The following is a 12278-nucleotide window of genomic DNA, read 5'->3' on the forward strand; positions in this document are numbered from 1 at the left end:
CTCCTTGATATCTCGGCTTTTCATACCGTTAACCATGGTGTCCTCCTGGATTGTCTCTGATACGTTGTTAGTTATTCCACTCCTATGTACAGGTCCCACTTGGCATGCCTGCTGTGGGGTCCTGTAGGGTTCCATTTCGCCCTCATGCTCTTCAGTATCTATATGAAGCTGCTGGGTGAGGACATCAGGGAAGCAAGGTGTCAGCAGTGTAGGCTGTTGACAAATCCAGCAGTACTTCTTGCTGGAATAAGGTGAGACTGGAAGGTGTCTGGAGGCTGTAGGGGGAAGGGTGGGCAATAAACAGCAGCAGCAGCAGGCTGGATGAGGGCCACTATAATAAGACTGCATCTAGAAGACAGAAGCTGTGTGGGCAGGCAGATATTTGGCCTGGGAACTAGATAGGTTCCCTGATTTGGATAGGGTTGCATTCCCTTTGAAGTAGCAGGTATATAGTTGGAAGTGTTCTTTGATTCAACACTGTCACAGAAACAGAGATGGATTCTGCGTTTTGAAGTACTCTTTCCCACTCCATCTATTTTGTCAGCTACATCTGTTTCCACATAGAGGTAACTCAACTGCAGTGACTCATGCTCAGCTAACCTACTATCTGAACTACTGTAATACAGTTTACATGGGGCTGCCTATGCAAATGATCCAGAAACTCCAATTAGTGCCAGAAGGCAGCTGCCAGAGTATTGTCTGGGGGAGCCATGGGGAATCGCATTAAAACCAACCCAAGAAGATCTTCAGTGTCTGGCTATATTTTTCCAGGCTGAATTTAAAGTCATAAATGACTTGGGATCCAAGTTTGTGAAGGATTGCTTATGCTGTTACCAGCTTGCCCAGGCTCTTTGATCTGAAGGGGAGGCCCATCTCAGAGTCTCACTATTAGGAGAGATGCATTATGTGGTGATAAGTGATTCGGCCTCATCATTGGTGGTTCCCAGATGGTGGAATGCCTTCTCCCTCAAAGTGTGATTGGCACTGACCTTGTTAACATTTTTGTGCCAAGTGAAAACATTTCCTGTTTGCCTGAGCCTTTCAGTGATTTTAGTCATTCTCTACAATGAGAACCATCTCTGGGGTTTGATGTTGATTTTATGGACTTTTATCTGCTTGCTTTATTGACTGTGGTTTTAATGGAGATATAAATCACTCTGAGATCTTCGGATAAAGAGCAGGCTGAAAACATATTTAATAAAATAAATAATAAATAATGCACTTAGAAATTAAGAGATGTTTTAGGCACATGTTCTGAAAAATAATTGGAAACAAAAAATAAATAAATGGCTAGGTTAACCAGTTAGCTTCTCTATGCTGCAACAGCAAAAATATGTGCTCAAAATTGTATTAGCTATCCTAATAATTAGATCCCTAATCACCATTCCTTTATGTGTGTGTACAGTGATATGGAATCTAAGACAAGGAAGGGGTAAATGCTCTGTAGTTTTATCAAGATATGCACACAGCTTAATATTATCAAGAACTCTAGGACCTGAAAAGCTTTCAAGGTATTCTAACAATCCATTCCATGTACAATGAATGTTAAGCATATTGAATAGGGTATTAGTTATTTTATTACTATATATTTGTCATTATTACAGCATAAAATTTACATGCTGCTAGATTGTAATAAAAATCAATGCTGTTTGCAAAAAGATAAAACAATAAAATCGAGAAAAAAATCACAGCCATACTTTAAAACATATAAAAGTTTAAATACTAAAATTGATTAAAATCACCTTGGCTTTCTAAGCATCTGAGTAGGCTTGTCTAAGCAAGAATGTTTTCAGCAGGTGCTGAAAAGAGTACAGTGAAGGCACCTGCTCTATAGTTACCTAATCATGTTTGTAGTGGTGGAAAGGTTTCCATTTTTAAAAAATTGTAAACTGCTTTCCCACTCCCTGTCTGTGACTCTTTTCCCAAGGAAAAAGAAGAGTCCTCAAAAGGCTGAAGTCTACCTTCAAGGAGCATTGAAAACCTACCTTGCAGAGGGATGGGCACTGCTTATTACGCATACACGGAAGCAGCTAGCAGAATGCCAGAAACACCTCGGACAAGTGGAAAAGTATCCTTCAAAACAAAGGGTATGTCTTAGGTACATATGTGCTTCGTTGGGGAGGGTGGGTTGTATAGCAGAGGGTGCACAGTATTGTCACCCAAGGATTGCACCAATAACCCTGGAAACTCTTCAAGATCAATCTTGCATTTTTCTTCAGAGGTTAGCTGTTGGAGCTGCCGGGCTTTGCACATAACCGCCATAAAGGCCCTGGCATCGCTTTTATTTATTATGTATTTCTTAATACTTATATACTACTTGGTAGCAGACTACCTTGGAAGTGGTCCACTGACTCAGCTGGTCTTCTCTCCCTCCACTCCCTAAATCTGCTCTGGAGAGTTAGGTGAACTTCCATAAGGTTTAGAGGGGAGGAAGTCCTACTGCGTGAGCAGATTTTGTTCTGCTTGCACACAACCCACTTAGCGCTATGTCAAATTACACCGCTAATGTCACATATCAGCAGTCACGAAATTAAAAGACGCCTGCTCCGTGGGAGAAAGGCGATGGCAAACCTAGACAACATCTTAAAAAGCAGAGACATCACCTTGCCAACAAAGGTCCATATAGTAAAAGCCATGGTTTTCCCAGTAGTGATGTATGGAAGTGAGAGCTGGACCATCAAGAAGGCTGATTGCCGAAGAATTGATGCTTTTGAATTATGGTGCTGGAGGAGACTCTTGAGAGTCCCATGGACTGCAAGAAGATCAAACGTATCCATTCTTAAGGAAATCAGCCCTGAGTGCTCACTGGAAGGACAGATCGTGAAGCTGAGGCTCCAATACTTTGGCTACCTCATGAGAAGAGAAGACTCCCTGGAAAAGACCCTGATGTTGGGAAAGATGGAGGGCACAAGGAGAAGGGGACGACAGAGGACAAGATGGTTGGACACTGTTCTTGAAGCTACAAACATGAGTCTGACCAAACTGCGGGAGGCAGTGGAAAACAGAAGTGCCTGGCGTGCTCTGGTCCATGGGGTCACGAAGAGTCGGACACGACTAAACGACTAAACAACAACAACAACAACAATGTCACATATATGCTAATAGGATCTGAACTGGCAATGACTCTCCAGGGAAGAGAACTTGGGATCGTGGTTGGTAGCTTGGTGAAAGTGTTGACCCAGTGTGTACCAGCGGCTAAAAAGACAAATTCCATGTTAGGAATAATTCTGGTTGCTTCGCCTCAAGTCAAGAAGGATATTGTAGAGTTCAGGAAAGGGCAGCCAAACTGGTCAGGGCTGAAACAATTCCCCTATGAAATGTCTGACTCTTCAGTTTCCTCACAGTTTGAGGAATCCTTATGAGCGTCCCAGTTTTAAATAAACACTCCTGAGTTCCAGTTGGCAGAGGGGATGTGATGTCATCATTGATATAATTACTACTATTAAATAATTACTAAGCAGCTTTGTTTTTGAATGTAGAATTAGGTGCGGAGATTATCTGATTTTTTTAAAAAATAACTTTAACACGAATGAAGTATTTGTCGTTGCACCAAGGTGGCATATTATTTGTGTGTGTGTATGTATACTCCTTTCTCCACACTTCCTTAACTTCGTGCCAGCTATCTTCAAACAAGCAGTCTTTTAGCTGCTGATAATCACTTAACGGAAGAAGAGCGCAAACACTATTGCCAAGAAATACTAAATTTTGCCAAACAGCCCTCAGAAGGTGAAGGTAAGACTTTCAAGAGAGACTTATTGTGAAACTTCAACTAGGCTATTTTTCTTAAGAAGTTAGGGCAGAGTGGGGAACCTTAGGCCTCTTTATCTGGCTGTCAGGACTCTGCCCAGATCACCAGATCACCAGACCTAACCTAACCAGATCCTCCTTGAGGTTTTGTTTTTCCCTGGCTGGAATATGTATTCGAACTCTGATAGTGCCCCTTGCTTTGCCTTGCCGGAGGCTAGCATGGTGAGTGAAAGTATAAAACTAGCCTATTGTACAAATCATATTCGTTGCTCTGTGCTCTTTTGCCTCTGTCTTTACCCACCATGGGCACTACCCAGAGTATTGCCCTGAAGGGAATGTGGCCCTCAGTCTGAGAAAGATTCACCACTCCTGAGCCAGTGGCTTTTGGTTTTGAATGGCTTTTAAAGCAAGATTAGTTTCATCATCTTGTAAGATTTCAACTTGCTCCTTTTTGAAGGAATAACTTTCTATAGGTGGTTCCATTTTTTAGTTCCTTCATTTTATTACATGCCGCCCTCTTCTGCCTACTATTTTGTTCAATTAACAGCTTCAGAAATTTACTAAAAGGATGCTGTGACTTTAGGTATTGTGTGATTATACAGAGCTCATAACATTTGCAGAATTAGGTTGCAGAGTTTAGTTTCCTGAAAATCTCAGCTTTCATTTTTATTGCTCAAGTTTCTAGCCCATATGGTAGGGAAGATGTATTTGAAAGTGTGTTAAAAATGAAGCTGAGAGAGTGGCTGAATTAGATTTCTAGTAGTTCGGAGATGGGGTTTACATAGTACTATACATGGTTATTTGTCTCTCCCCAGGATTAGGCCAATTAGAATAAATTATGCAAAGCATATAGATAGCATAATTATGCAGAATATATTGTCCAAATGTGTTAAGTTGAGGAATTTGGTCTTTTTGACACGATTAAGCAAAAGTGATGGGCTGTATCCAGCATTAGTGATGGTCAGAAACCCATTGAAATTCATGGACATGGCCAACTTAGGTCTATTAACTTCAGTGTATTTATTCCGAGTATAACTTAGTGTGTTACAACACACTATATATACTACAGCTGGAATTCAAAGAGCCCAAAGACTTGTATTATCCCTGCATTGCAGGGTGTTAGACTAGGTGACTCTTGGGATTCCCTTCCAAGTCTGCAATGGTATTATTCCATGATTGCAGAACCTCCAGAAATGTTTCCACTCTGAGTCTGGAGACACATTGAGGCTTATGAATCTGTGCCCCTAAAGTTGTGCTGAGATTCACAAACCAAGAGTTTATGCTCTTCCTTAGAATTACTAGGTATTAGCTGGATGGTAACTTTGCTTTGATTACACTCATATGGTCAATAGAGTTTCACATGTATCTTATTTTATGTTTGTTTGCAGATCAGAAAGTTATACTGTCCATGCATTCCTTTGCACAGCTGAAGAATCTGCATTTTGACCCTCCTAATGCGGTGGTCCATGTGGGTGGAACACTGTCTATTGAACTGACATTGGCAAATCAGATGCCCATCGCGGTGAAAGTGGATCAGATTGCTATTAATATCCATTTCAGCATTGAGAAAAATAGCTACCGGAAGACAGCTGAGTGGCTCACAAAACACAAGACTTCCAATGGTATTATCAGCTTTCCAAATGAGGTTGTAGGTCTCTCTCTATCAAGAAGTAGCTTGCCGATGTTGGAGTTGTATGAGATGTATGAAAGGAGCCCCTCGGATAATTCCTTGAACACAACAGGCATCATCTGCAAAAATGTGCACATGCTGTTGCGAAGGCAGGAGAGCAGCTCTTCTCTGGAAATACCCACGGGGCTAACTCTGGAGGATGGTGCCCACGTTTTAAAATGTAGCAACTTAATACTGGAACCAGGGGTCAATAACATAACTTTCAGAACCCAGGTATGTTCTTACGGAAGGCAAGCGGTAACCTGGTATTGCTCCCTTGCCTGAAATTTGCAACTCTGCTACTTCTTGCTTTTAGCCCCTCTCAAGCCTGGCTGGCCTTGACTTACTTAGAAGAAAGGCTTTTAGCTGTGCCAGGATGTCTGGCTGGTTCTGTGACATATATCTGTAGAAAATCAGGATTACTCTTAGCCAAATATCTTTTAACACATTATTTTTAGTTCTTGTCCCTTCTCTAAAGTTTAAAAACTTTGAGCTGCTTAGCTGGAATTAACATTCAATCTACCGTGCTCATTGTCAAAACAGTGTGCAGAAAATTGTTTTAGTCACGCTTGCTGAGAATTAATTTGCAAGATGTTTAAAGTGATAAGTGGTCTCTTGATCATACAATAGTTTGTACCTTTAAAACTTTTAATAGCACAAAAAAACCTGCACTTCAGCTTTGTCCGGTTTGCCAGCTACGGTCAATACAGTGGTACCTCGGGTTAAGAACTTAATTCGTTCTGGAGATCTGTTCTTAACCTGAAACTGTTCTTAACCTGAAGCACCACTTTAGCTAATGGGGCCTCCTGCTGCTGCCCCGCCACCACGCGATTTCTGTTCTCATCCTGAAGCAAAGTTCTTAACCTGAGGTAATATTTCTGGGTTAGTGGAGTCTGTAACCTGAAGCGTATGTAATCTGAAGCGTATGTAACCCGAGGTACCACTGTACTGTACAGAGATAGCCTGACCACTGTAGTCCATGCATTGCTGACCTCAAGGCTGGATAACTGTAATGCACACCATGTGGTGACTGGCCTTGGGTCTGGTTCAGAAATTCCAGTTGGTGCAGAATGCAGTAGCCCAACTTCTGATGGGAGCTTCTGGTCGAGAACATGTTACATGGTTGTTAAAACCATTGCACTGGTTGCCCATCTGCTACTGAGCCTGGTTCAAAGTTGGCATCATAATTTACAAAGCCCTGAACAAGTTAGGTCCAGGGATGACCTGAACCTTTATATCCCAGCTCCATCACTGAGATCATCTGTAGGAATGTTGGCCATTCCTCAAGTTGGTGAGGCTTATTAGACTGCAACAAGAATTCAAGTCTTTAGTGTCATGAGCTCAGTCCTGTGGAATATTCTGCCGATAGAGATTCAGCAGGCACCTTCTGTTTTTTTTTTTAAAAATAATTTTTATTCATTTTTCAAACACATAATAAAAACAAACAAAACACAAGACAAAAACATACAAAACATTTAAACATGTATAATTTCATAATCTTATTTTCATACACCTTCTTTCCTCCGACTTCCCCATACCTCCCTTTCGCTGCATCCTTATTTTGAAATTATTTAGCAACCCTTTAGTCAGTTTGTCTATTAGTTCCCTTTCATTACGTTTCCATAAGCTTGTTAGTTACAGCTGTAATTCTCTACTTCTTACCCCTTGACATCTTAACATTCCTCAATTTTACAACAATTTTTAAGATATATTTTGAATTTCTTCCAATCCTCTTCCACTGTCTCTTTCCCCTGGTCGCGGATTCTGCCGGTCATCTCTGCCAGTCCCATAAAGTCCATGACCTTTGTTTGCCATTCTTCCAGAGTAGGTAGTTCTTGCATCTTCCAATACTTTGCCAGAAGAATTCTTGCTGCTGTGGTAGCGTACATAAAAAAGGTCCTATCTTTCTTTGGCACCAATTGGCCAACCATGCCCAGGAGAAAAGCCTCAGGTTTCAGCAGGCACCTTCTGTGCCATCTTGAAAGACCTGCTGAAAATTGTTGTGTCCCACCAGGACTATGCAGGCGGTTATGAATACATCCTTCCACAATGGTTAATTGATGTCTGTTTTTAACTGTTTTGTGTGGTTTTTATTACACAGTTTTGTTTCAGTGCTGTAAACCGCTTTGATACATATTTTTAACTGACATAGTGGCATGCAAATATTTTAATAAATTAATAATATCAGGGGCCTGTTCAAATGTTTCATTACTGCAGTGTCTTGAATTTCATAGGTACATGCTTTTTTTAGTAGGAAAGAGTAGTGGATTGCTCACTTTTTGTCAGTCACTTGCTATATATTAGCCAATTTGTCTAAAATAGGACTAGGCTATGTATGGCCTACATGTGCTTTCCCCAGCCAGTGTAGTAGAGTATACTTGGTTGCCCTGAAGCCACTGCCATTCATGCTCAAAGCAGAGTAGGCAACAATGGCAAAGCAACTGGAGTTGGATTAAAAGTGGGTAGATGCCTCCCATAATAGACTAGACTGGTTTGAAATGCTTAAGCATTGTGCTTCTTTAGCTTTATTGTGAGTTCATGCAACTTTATTTTGAAAGAGTGCAATTAGCTGAAATCTCTGCTCCGCTATCCTCAAGCAATGGCCATGATGTATCAGAAACCTTTCTTCAAGCGTTGTGGAGCGCAAAGTGCAGGTCTTTGTTGTTCCCTTCTTCTGTTTCAGAACTTCTCTGCAAGCGAGATTGACTAAAAGTACTGCGCATATCAGAGGCCAGTGCTAGCAAGCCAAAGTTTTTGGCCAAGGGACAAAATGTATATAGCCTTTGGCAGTAGTAGGTCAAGTGGTACACCTTTCAGTAATTTGAACAACAGTACCATTCAATTACAGGCTAGCCACCTTCTGGCTGCAGACAGGAATTGCAAATAAATGAGTTCTGTATTAATATATTACCACAAAGTTCATGAACACATTTTAAGTGGTATTTCTGCAGAGTGCTCTACAGCAACCGTAAACACAAATATTGGCTGATGTTCTGAAAATACCACAAGCAAACATCGCTTAACAGCATAGCTGAGAAGAATTGTTGCTTTAGAAGTTATGTCACCTTTGATGTAAAAAAAAAAAAATACATATATGAATTTGTGCCACAAAGCAGACTGCTTACCTGTATCCTTAAATAAACCATGCTTCAATATTTTTGAAGTTATTAAATAATCAACCCTCTCCCGTTTTGTATAAATGGGTGCCAGTTGAAAAATAAAACTACAGTTGAATAACCTTGAAGTTACATGGTTTCTTTCTCACATACCCCAATTTAATTTTCAGCCTATTTTAAGACTGTGTGTTTATTACGCAAGAGTCCATGTGTGGTGCAGTCATGTGGTGTGTTGTTATTAAATTAATGTCTCCCCTGTAGGGAGACACCTCAACACACCTCAAGCTATTCGGACACTTGCTGTTCTATACATACAAAATCTGGATATACGAACAGCCACATGCTCATGCAACTATGCAGCCCTAAACTTTTATTATTGAAATGTAGCCTGTTTTGCATGAGTATATGTTTATAGTAAGAATATAGTAATTACCATTTATTCAGTATTTCCTAGTGAAAATAGTCTCCAGGGGACTCAAGGTACTCACAGTATTAAAAGCCCACATTTAAATAAATAAATAAATAAAAGAATTAAGTACAGAGATAATAGTAACCAATGAGAATTTCAATACAGTTTGAAAAGCAACACACATATGCCCAGGAAAATCCATGTGTCATAACTAACTCAAAGCAGACCTGTTTTTGGCCCAGCAGAGCATAATAGCAAAAGTAAAGTCTTTACCTGGGGTTGAAAAGATGTTAATGATATTTTTTCCTGTATACAAATTATTATTGTTGTTGTTGTTGTTGTTGTTGTTGTTATTCTGGCTTCTACATATATCTCCAGGTGATTTACAGAAATATGAAATGTTCTGTCAGATCACCTGGTAAAACTGGGATCCCTAAAGAATATTGTTTTTTATTTTCTTCTAGGGCAAGGATCCTGGAACATACACACTCAGGCAGTTATGCATTTCAGTGGGCAAAATGCAGTTTGCCCTTCCTCATATTTACCCAATAGTGCAGTATGATGTTTACTCTCAGGAGCCACAGCTAAAAGTGGAGCCATGTACTGGTAGGTAAATTTGTTTGAAACTATGCATGTTAATTTCTCTTGCTACGTGTCTAAATTAGCTACTTTCCAATTTGAAATATGTTCTGCAACTTATGAACTAGTTTGGAGGACTAAATTCTCAGTAACTAGCTTGCAACAAGAGTCAAATATACAAATGCTTAACATTTTGAAATACACTAATTTCAGTGTAATGTGTTTTTGCATTGTCTTGATAGTTTTATTGAAGGGCAGTCCTAGATAGCTTTTTGATAAAGTTTGTCAGCTAGCTGCCATTGGAAATGGTTTTCTCGTAACCTTGCAGAACAGCTAGATAAATCTTGAGTAATTAGACATTCGTGAACCTGGTGCTTTGGAAATAAATGTACATTACATAGTTTAACTCAATGAGGCCAAGGGAAACTTTTAACTGATTTTGCTGCTGGAGCCACTGTTCTTGCCAAGTAACTTCCTACAATATCTGTTGCAATATCTGAGTACATTCTAGGTTGTGAAAAATTGTGGGACACATGCCTTGTCTTGCCTGGCTTTCCTCAGTTTTGGGCAGTTTGCTTTGGCTGTTTCCAATGCAGGAAACTATTGAACTTCTCATTTACTTAGAAGAGCTTCTCAATCAAGGAAGATGCTGAAATATAGCCTTAGCTGTGAAGGCTCTTGCTGTGGAACTTGTTCCACAGCTGAATCCACCAACTTGAAAATTCTGTGTATGGTTTTCCCTACTTAGAGGAAGTGAAGTTTGCATTTCACATACTGTATTTTTCGCCCTATAGGACGCACCGGCCCACAGGACGCACCTAGATTTGGGGGGGGGGGGATAAAGGGGGAAAAATTATTTTCTCCCCAGGCGCGGGGCTGGGGAGGGGGAAGCCCTCCGCCAGCCTCCAAACCACGTCGGGAGACAGCGGGATGGTGCGCTGCGCCTCCCCGCTGTCCCCCGAGCTTGTGGGGCTGGCGGTGGGGCTCTCCTGAATCCTGGAGAGCGAGAGGGGTCGGTCCGCACCGACCCCTCTCGCTCTCCAGGCTGCAGCGAAAGCCTGCATTCGTCCCATAGGACGCACACACATTTCCCCTTCATTTTTGGAGGGGGAAAAGTGCGTCCTATAGGGCGAAAAATACGGTAATTATTTTGATCATTAATATGCAAAAAAGAGGGATGCTGGAGGATTCCTGTTTCCTCTGTGAGTGAAGCTACCCTTTCCCCTGCCCCTCAGAGCCATACATGGTTCAGCATACCGATTTGTGGGTTGGTCCACAATTTACTAACCAACATATGCATGGGTCCAACAAGACAACTGAACATGCTGTGGTTTAGTTACTAGCTGCTCCAAGCAGCTGTAGAATGTTAGAGAGAGAAGGTGGCTCCCAGGCCTTGTTGCAAGGACATTATTATTTTTCTTTTATTATAACTTCAGATTTTCTCTGTCTATGCATGTAAACAGGACACATGGATCCAAGCCAAGATCTGGAAGCCAAGTTTCAACCATGGTTTCATATTTTGGTTTTCTGGCTAGCTATCAACCACAGATTCTCAGTTTGGACATAATGGCTAGCACACGTTTCCTTTGTTTGCACAAAGGGAAGGGCAAAGCAGGAGCAATCTTGGGGTGTATAAACCAAGATTTAATCATCCATATGTAGCCATTGTGGTTGTTCTGAGACAGCAGAATTAATTGTTTCTCTTCACCGCTACTTCATTTTTTTTCCAGACAGCCTTTTGGCTGGGATTCCTCAGAAGGTAAAATTTACAGTGACTACTGGCCATTATACCATAAAGAATGGAGATGCACTCCAGCTAAGTAATGCTGATGCCATGCCAATTTTGTACCACCCAGAGAGTAAAGCTGTGATTTACTCAAACACAAAGGGTATGTAGTTTCGGTATTATACTAATATTAGTATTTTGATGAAAGAGGGCTTCCTGCAGCCAGGATATAGAAATGTCATAGGAGCTGCGTGGTAATTGTAGGTGTACGAACTTAGCCTCCAATTTTATATTTACTTCTTAAATCTGTTTTACTATAATAGGTTTAAGCTTTTGTTGATCACAACCTCAAGAAACCTGGTTCAATGTAGTATGTAGAGTAGCTGCTTCTGATGTATTAGTTGTCTGATTCTCTGCACAACAGTCTGAAAACATATGGCAAGGAAAATATATTTGGAAGCAGTTTAATCTTTTATCAATTCTGAGCAGGGTTGTTATCCCAAGGGTTACCATATAAATTAACTTTCTCTATCTCAGCACCCTCCCTGCTAACTAATTTTTTGTTCACAATCATAGCCATGATTCAGAAGTGTGCATCAAAACCATTCTAAGCACTTCTTTATTAGCAGCTTTCTCTTCCATGGCGTAAACATCAGTGTTTAAGAAAGGGAATTTGTTATGAGAGCTTCCATATAGGTAAAGTACTTCCAATATTCTGGCATATATCCAACTCTGCACAAGTGGAGTTCTTGTGGTGCAGGACTGGGAAACCTTTGGTCTTCTGAATGTTCCTGAACTGCAGTTCCCATCATCCTCAGCCAGCATGGCCTAATGGCTAGATATTATAGGACTTGTAGTCCAAAACATCTGAAGAGCACCAAGTTGCAGATGCTGCTATAGAGAACTGCTTAAGAAAAGCCACTACACAAACTGTTGCATTCTGTCCATGTAAGTCTCTGGATTGCATAATGACTTTGGTACAGTGGCCAAAGTCTTGAGATCATGCTTGGTCTCAAAGAAAGGGCATTAGAT

The 12278-nt window shown here is 40.8% G+C and overlaps 1 protein-coding gene across 1 annotated transcript in view; it reads left to right on the forward strand.

The window, feature by feature from the left end:
• Positions 1–12278, forward strand: part of TRAPPC10 (trafficking protein particle complex subunit 10) — a 44745-nt gene that overhangs the window by 25023 nt on the left and 7444 nt on the right. The window contains exons 12-16 of the mRNA XM_081858570.1: positions 1928–2068; positions 3620–3732; positions 5136–5650; positions 9406–9547; positions 11251–11409. Coding sequence (XP_081714696.1) covers positions 1928–2068; positions 3620–3732; positions 5136–5650; positions 9406–9547; positions 11251–11409 — 1070 coding nt within the window. The remainder of the gene's footprint in view (positions 1–1927; positions 2069–3619; positions 3733–5135; positions 5651–9405; positions 9548–11250; positions 11410–12278) is intronic.

Source organism: Podarcis erhardii, assembly GCF_964252035.2.
Source record: "Podarcis erhardii genome assembly, chromosome: 4".
Taxonomy (NCBI): domain Eukaryota; kingdom Metazoa; phylum Chordata; class Lepidosauria; order Squamata; family Lacertidae; genus Podarcis; species Podarcis erhardii.